Source organism: Marmota marmota, unplaced genomic scaffold (genome assembly GCF_001458135.2).
Source record: "Marmota marmota marmota unplaced genomic scaffold, marMar, whole genome shotgun sequence".
NCBI classification, from domain to species: Eukaryota; Metazoa; Chordata; class Mammalia; order Rodentia; family Sciuridae; genus Marmota; species Marmota marmota.
In genome coordinates this window covers 10,947,672-10,962,690 of record NW_025999960.1, presented here as the reverse complement: position 1 = coordinate 10,962,690, position 15,019 = coordinate 10,947,672, and the positions used below count along the sequence as shown (strand labels likewise).

The 15,019-nt window shown below is 38.3% G+C and overlaps 1 protein-coding gene across 2 annotated transcripts in view; it reads right to left on the bottom strand.

The window, feature by feature from the left end:
- Window positions 1–1,785: 1,785 nt before the first annotated feature.
- Window positions 1,786–15,019, bottom strand: part of Tmem117 (transmembrane protein 117) — a 474,182-nt gene continuing 460,948 nt past the window's right edge. For both annotated transcript variants that reach the window (XM_048802574.1, XM_015493238.2), the window contains 2 exons: window positions 14,298–14,427; window positions 1,786–3,517 (listed from right to left, as the gene is read on the bottom strand). In XM_048802574.1, the coding sequence (XP_048658531.1) occupies window positions 2,871–3,517; window positions 14,298–14,427 (777 nt within the window). In that variant the 3' untranslated portion in view covers window positions 1,786–2,870. The remainder of the gene's footprint in view (window positions 3,518–14,297; window positions 14,428–15,019) is intronic.

The following is a 15,019-nucleotide window of genomic DNA, read 5'->3' as shown; positions in this document are numbered from 1 at the left end:
TGTCTGTGTTGAACTTCTCCCCATTGCACTGCCCACTAGTAGTGCTTCTGCACACTGTATGTTGTCAAATCTAAGGCTATGAGAATAAAAGGAGACTTTGTACCTGTTGGACCCTTAGGATAAATGAAGAAAAAACAATCCTTAATATTTCTAGTAAGAATCACTGGAAGTCTTAGATGTGTGAAAGATAAGATATTCTGATAAGTAGCCATCACAAAGGAGAAAATGTGGTAACTAAATATGGTGATATAATACAGATGGTCATATGGTGATGAGATTTATGTCTAAGTGTATATTATCAGGCATAAATTCATAGTGTTTATTTAATTTTCCATTTAAACTACAAATGAAGTACTTTATAAGTGCAGGATACTGAAATTATGTCAAATTAGAGAAAATTCTGCACTGCATGGAAGAAAATATAGTAATTACTACACAGTAGAAATGTAATTGTTTGTAGTCCTTAAGCATTGCTACAATTAAGATATCACATGTGTTAAGTTTTTAGAATCAGTGCTTAGAGTTATTTTTAATCTTTTTTGTTTTAACTCTTCACCTTCTGTGTTTGTTACATGGCTTTTAAAAAATGCTGTTAACAGTTCAAAAGCTGGGCAGAGTAATAGTTTATTGGTATATGGCACAGGATTTGAGACTAAATATGAATTAAAAGTTTAATTTTAACTTTGATTTTATTTAATTTTATAATTGTTACTTGGTGTAAATATAATATCTAAACAGATGTGGCAAAAAAAGAAAGGGGGCTCATGAATAGATGTAAAAGGTCATTATCAGTATATGTAATGGAATAGTTGAAGCCTTAAAAGTTTCAAATCTTAAGTACATTAAAATTCTACCTCTGGAAATTATTCCAAATGGTGCCAAACTTATGGAACCTTTAGATACATATTTTCATAGCTGTTGATAAAGTCATCATCTCTAGCCAGTTCCCAGAAACACATAAGCATGGTGCCCTACAGTTGTTATTTTTTCTATTTTACATCTACTAATTAGACCTTCTTGTTCAGCTTTTCCCTTAATACTCATGAAAAAATTCTCGAATCATATTTTCATAAGGAATGCATACTGGTAATAAATGCCTACTTTCTAAATCAACTTCCTTTTTCATCCTACAAGAAAATGACTTTTGGAATAAACAAAAATATGGTCCCAGATGGTATTATTTACTTGTCCCAGAGCTAAAAGTTGAATATTCTAGGCTGTATGAATTTGGTCTAATGGCTAACATTGCCACATGTCAGGGATCACATTTCTTTGGACAGCATGGTCAACAATTACTCTAGTGAACTTGATCTCTGCATTTTCAGTGCCAGAGATATTTATGATTCTAAGTACATCATGCATAGCTTAAAGGTAAAAGAAACAGCAGGGGCATGGTTCCAACTGCTTAGTAAACAATTGTAGAAGGATGTTTATTAAAGCTGGCTCTCAAGTGACAGATAAATGCATAGTTCTATTATGCATGCTAAATTCAGCATGTGCAGGCTTAAAAGCAGATAGATCAAAACAAGAAAGATTTAAAAAATCATAAAGACAAAATGCAGCTATGTCAGTATGTGACAGGAAAATAATTTTGTCCTAAAAATGATCTCCCCTCAGCCCCTCAAGAAACATGTAACCACAATTTATGGAATAAAATTAAAAGCAAGTTAGTAGTGTTCCATTCCTTAAGTTGCCTTGCATAGGGCTTTAAAAACCCATTCAAATGGGCTCTCATTAAGCCAAGATACCATTCAATCCTATTTAAAAAAGGACCACATCACATAATTATGATGAATACTTCTTATTTATTAATGTGCAATGTTTAGTTCTTAAAAAAAAAAAAACCAAAACGCGCACACATCAAAGACACTGAACGTTTTCTCCTTGTACAGCTTTTCCCAACACATAAGGTTCCACTGAATGATCTGTAGAACAGTTCACTTATTCAGCATTGGCATGTTTTTCAATTTTCACTGTCCAGAACCACAGTTACAGAAAAATGTACAAATATTGTAGATGGTGGGCTGTGCTGCTTCCACATGATTACAAATTCAGTTCCTTAGTTGTCTGGGGCTTTGTGTAAATGCCAATAAATGTGAAAGTTCACCCAACTGTACCTCTTAACCTTTGTTCCCAAAGGTAAAGGGCAGGATTTTTAATCAAGTAGCAATTTATCTTTAATTAGGAAAACATAATTAGGTATTATCACCTAATTGTAATTACTGGTTGGAGAAAGTCATATTTCATGAGTAGTGACCCACATTGGATTACAGTTCTCCTCTTACTGAATTTTGCATCTATATTTGTATTTGGCAGACAGCCAGTACAATGTAAAAGGTGATCACTATGCTTCTCTGCAGTGCAGGTGCCAAAGTCACCAACTCTGCTGCCAAAGAGACAACCAAGAGATCCTTCCCAAACCACATCTTGTCAATGTCTGTTTCCTGCTCAGATGTCAAGTGTAAATCAAAAGACTTGTATAAAAAAAAATACCAGGTGAAATAAGTTAGAGAACTGTTCCACACTTCATTTCTGGTACAGTTAAGAAGAGTTTAATGTCTCAAGGCACCACTATGGTTGAACATCAGATACATGGGTAGTTGGCTAATCTACTAGGCTGGAAAGTCGGTATGTAGCTTGTGCAGTTGTGAAAAGCAATCTCTAGAGGACTGTTAAATATATAGTAGGCACATGTATCATAATACAAATAGAAAACAATGAGTCCTAGAAAAAGCATGTTGAGCACCTTTGTGGCATTGTTCATATTTCTTTACCTAGCACTACGTAAACCTTACATTTACAAAAGGAAAGACTAATTTTTTAAAGTTACACTCAAGGTTACTGTTTGTGCTATCTCCACATAAGTGAATCTAGTTCGTAGGGGTACTTTTAGAAGTTGTTGGGTCTTGATCAGCTTCTGTTGCACTGGTGGATTCATTCAGGTGGGAGCTCAAGTTTTCAGATGTCAGGTGGGAGGACTTGTAAATGATCTCGTTGAAGTCGGACCTGATGCAAACCAAAGGAGGGTCGTTCAGTGGGTCTTCCACCGAGACCTGGGTGTTTTCTCGTGTGATTCCCATGTCTTTGCTATGTTCTGATGGGGATTTTCTTTTCATGCGAGTGTAAGTTTTGTCTTGATTCTCCATGCCTTGCTCATTTTTCAAAAACCGCCCAAAGAACCAAATGAAGAATCCAAACCACACAAAAGCTATTAAACTTGGAACAAAGGCCAGACACTTGACATCAAGGCTAGCCCCTATGAATCTGCTGTGCAAGAACATGTCTCCCTCAACATACGTTTTATTAGTCTGAGGGTTAGTGTGATTGGACCTCCATTCCCAGGACAGCTTGGTTCTGTTCAAATCCTTTAAGCTTTCTGAGTCTTTCACTGTGTATATCTTCTGCCCTGGGCCAATATACTGCCCATACTCATGAGGTTTATAAAATATTTGGTTCTTCCACATATTAAGATCCAAAATCAAGACGAGAAAGATAATTCCATAGTTAAACCATTTACCTGCATTAAAAAAGAAAGACTGCATTAATCAAAGACCCATAAAATTGCAATAGGGTTTTCTACAATAAAATGAAGATAATGGCATTAATATAAATTGTTCATATTTTAAACCTGTTAACAATTAAATTTTTGACAGTGCTATGCTGCCGTAAAGTGAATTGGCAAAGGAAGCTAACTAAATTCATTCTAGACATATGAAAAACCTAACTGTAGATCCCCAAACCAATATCTTATGATATTTATAGCAACAAGATTAAGTCCTTGTTTTATAGGCACCACAGCTACATCAAATTTGGTTCCATGTAGGTTATTTTCTAGTACATTTTAATTAGTGTTGAAAACAAAGTTCTAATGAAATTCTTAGAAAGTCCAATGTCTGATTGAACAGCTCTTGCAGTTTTATAATTATATTTGGGCAAGAAATAAATCATTTTGTAATGCAAGCACAGTAGTATATCAATTGAATTCACATTGCTGTTGCAGGTAACCTGTTGATTAAGCCATTAGTTGATGTGATTCAGATCAATAATCCTTGAGCAATTGTTTCAAGACTTTAAAAATAATTGCATTAAATTATCAATGGATGGAATGAATTCATCACAAATATGATCAAAACTAATGAACTACTTTAAAAGACATGATTTGGAGAGAATGTAACTACTACGATTTCTTTGCAGTCTTTAAAATCTTTTATAAACAAGATGTTATTTAGTGATGTCTTACTGAGTGGTGTCTTTACATCTGCAAATGCAAAGAATGTAGAAAAATTTCCAAGGGATACTACTAGTATCCATTATAATATTTGTATTACTTCATTACAGATTTATAGCATCAAGTATATTGTAATGATATAGTGAAGTCCACTTTGTCATTTTGTTGTAGCAAATTTGGTGATATATGTAAAAAGCCCTAGAAGTTTCAATTATAATTTCAGCTACTATGCCCAAATTATTTTCTTTTTATTTGAAGATAATAGCATTGGACATTTTAAGTTACTACTTCTTTTCTTGTTTTGTTTTATGGTAGGTTCTTAGTATGCACCTGATCTAGTTTTGAAGTTCTAAGGAGTGATTTGAACTTAGTGTCAAATGTTATAAATATTTTATCATGTCTGGAAACAACATTCTCACTGTTCTAAGTTATTTTCTAGTTTGGGTTTGAAAAAAAAGCAAATAAACAAGGGGTGACAATATTTATTGAGCTCACAATCACTCTGTGTAGGACACATTGGTAGATAGCGAAGGCATATGTTTCTGCCTTCCAGAGGGAATTCATCATCTAGTTAGGGGAAAGGACAAAGACATCAACACATAACAATAAGAGGTCACATTTGATAGATACCAAAAGAGTAATACAGAAGACAAATGCTGTAGATGTTGAGAACATGGAATAAAAACGGAGGAGTAATTTTAGGATTTTGGAGGAAGTTCCAATTCATTAGGTCCTTGAAGGAAAAACACGACAGAGAACACTTTGGAAAAATTAGCTTTTTTAATTATTATTTTTTTAGTTTATGCTTTTATTATCCTTCAAAAAAAATAAGGTGACGTAGAAGAGAAGAGCCAAGAGGAGAGAGGAGAAAAAAGACTAGAGATCATTACAGGAAAAGCAAGGCAGGGTAGGGATAAAACAGATGAAGTGAAAATGTTCAGAGCTTCTCTCCTGGTATGAAGCACAGAGGTTGCTTATTTGAGGTCCTGGGGACTGAACTCAGGGCCTCCTGTGCAGCAAGCAAGCACTGAAGAGGGGCTTTGGGTTCTTCTCTGCTGTAGGAGATTCAGACCTATTCTCTTGCTATAAACTGCATGTGTTACCAAAACTAGATTAAATAATACAGGTAAGAGATCCTTGAGTTTGTATGACTGTCTGCCACAAATGTCTCCCTCTTTAAGTCTTTTAAAAATAAAATCACAAATAGGATAATCCCTCATAATGGGTTTTCTGTTGCTAGGGTTAACAGGATATAAAAAACTGGAGATAGCAGAATCAGAGGACTCAAGAACACTCATGGAGATTGGCAAAGGGTACTTTCCTGATGGGGAGAAGATGCTCCATGTGTTCATGGTCATAGAAAACATAAAAGACCAATAAAATTGCTGAAGCAAAGTGGAAGTGATGGGCACTGCCCAAACTAAGAAAAAAACACAGAGGATGGGAGGAGCTTTTTCTCTATAGTTTCTAATTATTTTTCTACCAGTTGGATACAGTCTGGCCCTTCATTTCCACATGAAATAATCAATTTATGTTATTTCTCACATGCCCTGAAGTCTGAATATTTACATGGAGTAGAGGAGAAGAAAATTAAAACTGTGAAGCCTAACTTTAATTAATGGCTATCATCCCCAGGCTCCCATACATCCTTACCAAACTGTGAGAGGGCATGCAGTGAGGAAATCAGCAGATGTAGGTCCCATCTCAACAGCAAACTTTGGTAATATGACCCCAGGTAACCTGTTCCAGACTTGCTTCACCACAGTTATTCTATTTTCAAATTGAGGACACTAAATGAGATGGCTTCCAGTTCTATGATTTTTGCCTTCCTCCCCCAAATCCTTCTATTTATTAACTCCAGGTAGAGTCCAATTTTTTTTTATTCTATGAAATGAAGAACTAATACCAGTGTAACTATTCAAAGGATCTTTTTGTGAGAATAAAATAAGAGGCTATATCTGAAATATTAAGTTTGCCCAAAAAAATATAGGGTGGTATTATTTCTCCAGTTTCTTTCTTTTGCTTCCACAGTCCAGATAATGTAACATCTTGGTGATAGAAAAGAGTGAAAGACAGGTGTATGAGGCTTGTAACAAAGATATACCTGAAAGGTGATCAAAGTTTTCAGTTTGGATAAACTAGCATGACATTCTGAGTGTTGACATCTATGGGTAAGTCACCTGGGACCAGAAATCCAAGAGGCCCAGTTTGTAAATCCATGTAAACAGACTTCTTTAAATCAGCACATTTAACAGCTGAAAAATCCTTAGTCATTGGCAGGTTGTCTACAACTTGCACTAGCACTGGGTCTGAGAAGAGTTCTTTTATATACACAGATTTTGAGGCGAAACAGCAAGGGGTGGTGTTCCCCAGAGTTGAGAGGCCCAAGTGAGGTGGGAAAGAGCAGAGGGGAGAGATAGGAGAAGGGAGTGAGGCAGGCTGCATATTAACATTCTAGTTCCTCTCATTTTCCTGTGGATGGGCCAGCACCCCCCTGCCCTTCACCCCCCACTGTCATAGCCACTCAGTTGACACTTGAAGCTGTTTAAAAGGGCAGAAGGAATGGTCCTTCTTTTTATTTGTGTGTGTTTCCAACCTCCTGATGCGACCTCCAGTCCATTTATCTATTTGCACAGAGGAAGGATATTCATCTTTCTCTCTATCATCCATCTTCCCATTTTCTCACACAGTGTTTTGTTACCTTGGTAATGCTTTCTCCTCTTTAAAAAAAAAAAAATTATTTTGCCCTGCGAGATGTGGTAAACCAGAAAGCAAAGTCAGGCAGGGCATCACAATCTCTATGCTCTTGTCTATAAAGTGAAGGAGTTGAGCTGTATAATCCTTCAGGTTTCTTCCTAGCCTGAAAAGTCTCTTTGATGAGTCTGTGAAATAAACATTGCCTAAACCTTAATGTTTTATGATGGGCCAGAAAAATCTCACCATTAGAGCAAAACAGATGGAATACACAGTTTTCATATGGAGAAAGGTTTCCTTTAAAAAAAAAAACTGTATATTCTGAGAAACACAGTTTACCATAAAAAATAAATTTGAGTCCCTGAAATGACCCATATGGAAAGGATATAGACACAAAATGGAGAGAATAGAAAGGACTTCTTCTGTAGCCATTTCCCCAAGTGTGCTGTTGTGCATATATGATCAACAGTGACGAGAGGTTCAGTGTTTCCGCATTAATCACATGAGAGCTTTGCATTTCCCCCGTTGTTTCAGCTGCACAGCATGATGTAAATCAGCAAGGAGGTAGGCTAAGAATCCATACGTTATTCCTATTAATCTCCTTGTTGAAATACCTCACTGTCTCCTTTAATGAGAAATCACTGCATGGTGTTGGTGGGATTACCACTTTCTTGTATTTTGTGCTTTTAATGAATCTTACTGATTGTCAGAAATGATATTATAATGGAAATTTTATCTTTTTACTTTGTGGGATTTTATAGAATTCTGGGACAGTTAATTTTAAAAGGATTCTTCATTAAATATCACCCTCACTTAACACAGCAAATGACAACAATTTGGGGGAAAGTGTTATTTTTATAAGTTAAGGGGAAAGGCAATAAAGTGCTGATATTTCTACCATATAATAAACCAGTCATGATTCAAACATGCAACTATGATTGTGTGTGTGTGGTGTGTGTGTCTGTTACTGAGATTGAACCCAGGAGACCTTTTCCACTGAACTATGTTCCAGCCCTTTTAATTTTTTTTTTTTTTTGAGACAAGGGCTTGCTAAGTTGCTGAGGCTGGCTTTGAACTTGGAACTTCTTGCCTCAGCCTTCTGAGGCACAGGTACCACTATGCCTGGTAACTCCAGTTTTTAATCCTTTACTCAGCACATTTGCCAGTTAGCACTATGATTGAGCTGCTCTGTGGGCACCTCTTCAACTGGGATTTGACACTACTCAGCCAGACACCCAGGGCAGGTGCACTAGAGTCATGGTCCACAAAGCTCTTCAGCATCCATCATGGGACAGCAGGAAACCATGGCCTTGAAGAAGACAAATTTTGGATAAATAAAATAGTTTTCTATCAATCTTCTTGGCCGTATTCAATGTTCTCTTATTTTAGACAGAGCAGTGAAAACAGGGCTCACTGAGTTATCACCTCTTCAGGTCTCTCCCTAAATAATTGGGGGATCACTAGAAACCACTTAAGGACTTAGGTCATGAAGAGACCATTTAGTAAACTGAAGATATTTACTTACTAATTTATGAATTAATAATAATTGAGTTAGTAAAGTACCTTCTTAAGACTTAAAAGCAAATTGATAAAGCTTCTTAAAGTGCCTCTCTTGTCATTACTAACTTCCTAAGTGGGAGACTATTCCTTTCAGAAGTAATTCAATATGACAAGTACAGGTAGTACTTGGTAGATCACTTTGTGATAATAAAAATAAAAAGAAGAGGCCATGCGGGTGTACTGAATTAGATGGCCATTAGCCTATGACTTTCTTGAAAATGCATCATGGGAATGGTGTCATGCTCATTTCTCTGTTCTCTGGATCCTAGCCTGGTTTTTGACACACATTAACTCAGAAAATGTCCGTTAACCAACATATATATTCTGAGACAATGTGCCCAGAAAAATACAAAGAATGAAGTCTTAGTGTTTTGAATCAAATGCATATATTGCAATCATGTGGTGACGTCCAGATATGCCTAAATTGGATATAATCTGGAAAATTGGGAAAAGCAAAATATTCATATCTCTAAAATTATGATTTATTCTGTATTCTAAGTCCTTTTCTCTGGCTGTGAAGACATTCCTGAAGGGGATGTGAGTTTTATTGCAAAAATGCATGAATGAAGACAGGATGCTCAGCTTGAGTTGGGCAGACTAACTCAGGTCCAGCAAGGACTCACAGGCTATGGGGCAAAGCAACCAGAGCCCTGAAGACAAGTTTTGTATGAATAAAAGGAATTGTTGCTTCCTATAAAAGTAAACATAGTTAACTTCCAGAACTGTACAAATGCATTGAAAATGAAAATAGCTTCAGGAGAGATTTGGAAAAATTCCCCATTGAGAGACAAGCAAGAGGTCTTCATGTACTCTGGAAAATTTGTGATCTTTGGGGACCGTCATTGTGGACAGGATGTATCATATTTCCCTATAACAAGTCCCTTGCTGATCTTGTCAGAATCTTATGCTGGATGGACTAGAATCCTGACCCTCCCAGGCACTACCCCTCAGCTGATTGACATAGGAGAACTCTTTAAGAAAACAATCTCTGGGAGCTCATTTGCCAGAAATCACACACCTATGGAAATAAAATGAAGGGCTTTTATTCATTAGTTTGCACATCCTCGCTGTTGTTGAGCACCTGTGCCCTCACACCACTCAGGAAACTGAAGTGGAACACAGACGCTGTGGAAGCTTGTTTACTTCTACATTTTCCATTTTTGCCGAAAGGGTTCCCGGGGGCATCATTGTGCCAACAGTGAGAACTCTTCTCGTGGCTGCACAGGCCTTCCTTCTGGCCTTTCCCTCAACCCCCTCCTAATTTACTCAGATGATGGCCACCGATGGGACACTTCCTTTGTCTAGCTGGGATGACAGATGGCAGAGTTTCCACCGGGATTGGCATTAATAGGACTCAGAGGAGTTTCTGAGACTGAATTGAGAGGCCATTCCTCTCTTGCCTCCAGAGGTTTAGTGCATCACATTTTTTAAATCCATCTCTGCACTCACCTTTTAGGTAAAAGGGAAGAGGGCAGAGGGGATAATTATGCAGTCGCTTTTAGCATTATTCTTTAAGAGAAGAACAATGGACTTGGGCTAAAAGTACCAATGTGATGAATCACTAATCACTTATCCCTTTGTTAGCTGAAGTCAAAATTCCAAGAAAAAATGTTTTAACACACCCTTGGATAAAGATGATTTATTTTTATAAGCTGTAGCCCAGCTTATAAAATGAAAGCTCATACATACTGCAGCAAACCATCTGTCAAGGGGGATCCAGATGAGCTAAACAGATGCAACAATTCAAGTTATTTCTGACATGCATAAATAAAGCTAGCTTGGAATCAGGATTAAAAAATACTCAAATCCTAAATGCTTTTAAAATGTCAATGGGAACTCATCAGTGTCAGATAACCCTCTGCATAGAGCATTGCGCCGGGAGAGAGCATTTTCCATTCCAGCTTTCTTCTGCCTGAGGACTCATGACAGTAGGTAACAGCAGAGCACTCAGAATAGTGGATAAATGGTAAGAGAACGCTTTCTCAGGCTACCCAATGTTTCGAATTAAATAGGAAACACAAGCTCTGCATGAATGAAAGGAAAAACTTTAGGTAAAAAATAGAGAAAGCTTACTACAGGGCAGGCGATGTTTTAAGGGGCTTGCACTTGTACATTAATTCTCAGAACTGTTCCCATTTAGGAGATAAGAAACTGAGCCTCTGAGAAGTTAAGGAACTTGATGAGGGAGGGCCACACCACCAATAAGTACAGAGCTGCAGCACATGCATCAAACCTTTACCCTCAGTTGCTTCAGAATGTGCTGAATGCCTTGTCTAGGTCATAGAAACGTGGCAGCTGGGGCCAAGGTGGGGCCGCCTCTGACTCTGGAAGACCCTTGGCTGTCTTTGCCCTGGCTCTTCGAGTGCAGTATAAACACAGGGAGATAGAGAATTAAACAACAGCAGATGAGGTAGAGAGGGAAGATGGGAGGGGAGGGGAGGGGGGATAGTAGGGGATAGGAAAGGTAGCAGAATACAACAGTCACTAATATGCCATTATGTAAAAACGTCAGTGTGTAACTGATGTGATTCTGCAATTTGTATTTGGGGTAAAAATGGGAGTTCATAATCCAATTGAGTCAAATGTATGAAAGATGATATATCATGAGCTTTGTAATGTTTTGCACAACCAATAAAAAAAAAAGAAAAAAAAAATGAAGCAATGGGGGAAGGCATCTAGGAGCCCTCAGGATTCCTTTCTATCCCTGGTCCCTGCTTCTTCTGTGAACACCCAGACTAGCACCTTTCCCTGATCAATCTCCACTTTGAGACAATTTCAGTTGGTTCAGCTCTGAACTTTCCAGCTCCTGGAAGGAAGGACTCTGCCATATGCCTTTCTTACCGGCTACTCTATTGAATTTGCATTTTGGTTTTAACAATTGCATATGAAAATGAATAAAAGCTGAGATTAGATGAATTCTGCCTATAGAAATGTTTCTCAGCAGCAGAATTTCTCTAAGAGTACTCCTCTGGCTGCCTGCCCCGTTTATCACATGTTGTTGAGAGAACGATGAATTCAAGGCCCTGCCCCCATACCACAGGCATTAAATCCTGGGTGTATGTATGACTGATGGATTTCTTTTTTAACGTCTCCAGGTGATTCTAGCATACTTTAAAGTTTGAGTTCCATGATGAATATAGAGGGCTTCATGCTTAGTCACCACCCCAGTGTGATAAGTATATTTGCTTCTCAAGGAAAGTACTGAAGTGTCCTTTAAAAACAAAGAAAATGTTGGGGCAGCTGGTCAACAAGTAAGCATTTGCAGTTCACATGGAATCTTGCAAGAAATTTTTCCATCTAATTATGGAGAATATTAAAATACATGACAAAGCACAGTATTTTGGAAATTTTATCTAAGCTTTCCCCCCAGAAACAATTGTCTTATAAGGTGAGATAAAGTAGAAGGCCCTTCAGGATTAGATGCTTTTCCATAGTAACCTCTGCACCTTGCCAGCTTCTTCAGTTGATTAACAGAAAAGAGGTAGTAATAGAAACAGAGCACAATGAGAGGGGAAGAGCTCTTTCTTCAGCCTCAAACTTGTAGCCATTTTCCCAGGTATTTTAACAATGGGTCTGTGGAGGCATGTGAACAAATTGGATTTATCACAAATCAGAGTTAATGGGAGAATTCTTAATGGCAAAGCCCTCCCCTCCCCTACTTTATTTTGAATTTAAACACCAGAATCCTCAAAGGCCTTCCCAGTAGATCCAAGTAATAATTATTTTCATGGCCAATTTCATGGAGACATTCTGGAGTCATCTGCAGCTTCTCCATCAAAGAGGAGCACTTCTAAATCATCAATGTCACCTGGGGAAATCTCATTCCCTTGCCCTTTCCCAGACCTTCTAGGTCAGACCCATTAGAGATGGAGCCCAATGATCCATATAAGGTTCCTCCAGTGATGTGGCTATGTTCCCACCTTCTGAAAAATCTTATTTACATGCAATCTTCATTACAAAAATTTAAGTAGTTTTTCTTCCTGTACAGCTTTTAGAAAATAATACGGGGGGTGGGAAGGGGCAAGAGTTTCAAGTCACGTGTCTGCTTTTCTCTAAATGTAGTGTGAACTTTACTTTAATGTCAATGACACTGGAGTTTCAGGGAGTCCTGTGTGCATGGCTCCCTTCCAAGGCACTTCAGATAATTTTCTAATATACTTTTGTATTCATCTTTTTAAGAAAAAGTATTCAAATTGTGTAAACATTGCTCATTACAAATCCTGAATCTTCTTCCTTCAATAAAGGACAGTGTATATAATAACAAAGTCATGTAAAATAGCCCTAAATTAAATATTTTTAACAGCTCAATTTTTTTTAACTAATGTGTTCTTCAATTGTTTTTTTTTTTTTTTTTATTGCCTTAAACCAATGTTCTGCACTTAAGCAGTATATTTTTGACAGGCATTCTGATAGTCAGAGACAATATTAGCACAGTGATAGCCTGGGACAAGAGCTAGTAGCTAGAACAGATGGTCCAGGCAAAAGCCCACCCAAAGGGATATGCTGATGCCATGTGTACGATAGCTGTTTTAGAAGTCCGAGAGGGTAGCATGCTGCAGAGATTAAGTGGGGACTCAGAAACCACACGATGTGACCTGAACTCAAATTGATTGATTTACCCAGTGAATTTAATAGATGAGACTCATTCATTTTGAATAGGAAAAGAAACCTGCTGCATCTTCCTTATTCATGAGCTCATTCTCCAATTTAGGAAGGTCGCCTCACGCTCAAAGGAAAAAACAGCCTCCAAGCTGGGAAGCAAAGGTTTTCTGCAGTGTTCAGATGTTAAGGTTTTCTGTGCTTGGGCTATTTTTATTCAGCAGCACAGACGGTAGTGTAAGCACAGATTTCTTCAGCAATTTTTATTATAGCAGGTGTGGGATCTGAGGCCATTGTCCTTAAAACACATGTGCCTTCATTCCCTGCATTTGAACAGCTTGGGAGCTAATGCCAATTTATCTGTGATAATTCAGCTGTCTGCTTCTTGTTATAAAGAAAAAGAAGTATAAAATGTAACTCCAGGAAGCCTTTTTTTTTTCAGATGAGAATGACTAAAATTTCATGAAAGAACATTACAACAGATCATATTTTAGTCATTTCAAAAGCAGGAAATATTTGAAAATGAAATACTCTGGGGTCTACAAAAGAATCACTTAAGACAAACCCATGTTCAGAAACAGAAGTAGGTTTAACAAAATGAACGGGTAAGTGTCCTAACTCCATAATGGCATATGAACTGATTGGAGCATTTGGAATTCCATTGTCTTGATCTCGGTAGAAAATGAAGAAGTTTTAATGTTGAAAATGTATACCACACATTGTGAGAAAAGAAATACCCAATGAGCAAGATCAAAGCCGTGTAGTACATGGAGAATGGCAGAAGTGTTATCTGTTTCAAAGATGTGTCCTCCCCCTTCCATAATCATATACTGGAATGCAACGAGGGGCAACCCAGCAGGGGTCTGTGCGCCCCTGGTTCACTTTGATTCCAAGAAGGAATATCTGCTAGTTACCACAATTGGAACATAAGTAGAGGTGACATGTTTATTTTTCAGGCCAAGGTGGTTAAACAACAGGTAAGTCTTAAACATCTTCTCTATTATTTTTATCATCATCTACCTGTTGGATGTTAACACTAAAATTGTCAAGGCTATTAGTAGCCTAAGTCTCAGATTGATGGTGCTCAGTCCCCAGCCAACACGAACCACCTTTGAGAGAGAAAATTGAATTGGTGCCTCTCAAATGTTTTGGTTTGCTTGTTTAGAGCAAACACTGGATAGCAGACAATCGAATGGTGTTCAGTTATATAGCATACCTGTTATGTGAATGCGGTATTCCTCCTTGAAGATCTTCTGGAAGAAAGGGATCTTGAACTGCATGTGAGGAGTGTGCAACCCAGGGAGGTTTACATCGACATCTCCCATGAAGTGGGGGAATTCCCAGTCCTGTCAGAGAAAATCAACATAAAATCATATTTGTGATTTGTTTCATTTCCAAGTAGCAAAAACTTCCCAAACTGACTTCTTAAAAGTATTCATTTTAGATCTGCTTCCTCTTTCGCTTCGCTCCGGCAGAGAAGCTGAGTGTGTAATCAGCAGTGGATTGTAAGTACCCGAGGCAAAGAAAGCTCAGTGCACCCTGCCTTTTTTTTCTTTTTTTTTTTTTTTTTTATATTTTTTATACAGGGAGAGTTTGTGGATTGGGATTGTTGGCGGGGCTGTGGTTTCTGTGCCGAAAATCCACTCCGCGGGAGCCGCCATTTGCTTTCTGCTTGCTGTCTTGATGGCTCCGTATACATTGTCCGGCAGCCGCACCTAGAGGTTGGAGCTGGGCTGCGTGCCAAGCCCTGTCCTCCGAAGGCTGGACTGCAGCCTCGAGCGCCTCGGTGGCCTGTTCGCCGCTGCACCTTCGGGCAGAGCCTGCTCTGGGGTCGTTCTGCAACCCCCTGCCAGGGGACCCGTGCTCCGGAGGAGGGGGACGGAGAGCCGCGGCGGCAGCCGCTTGGGCCCCAGGGGCTGGGCACCGGGCTGAAGAGCT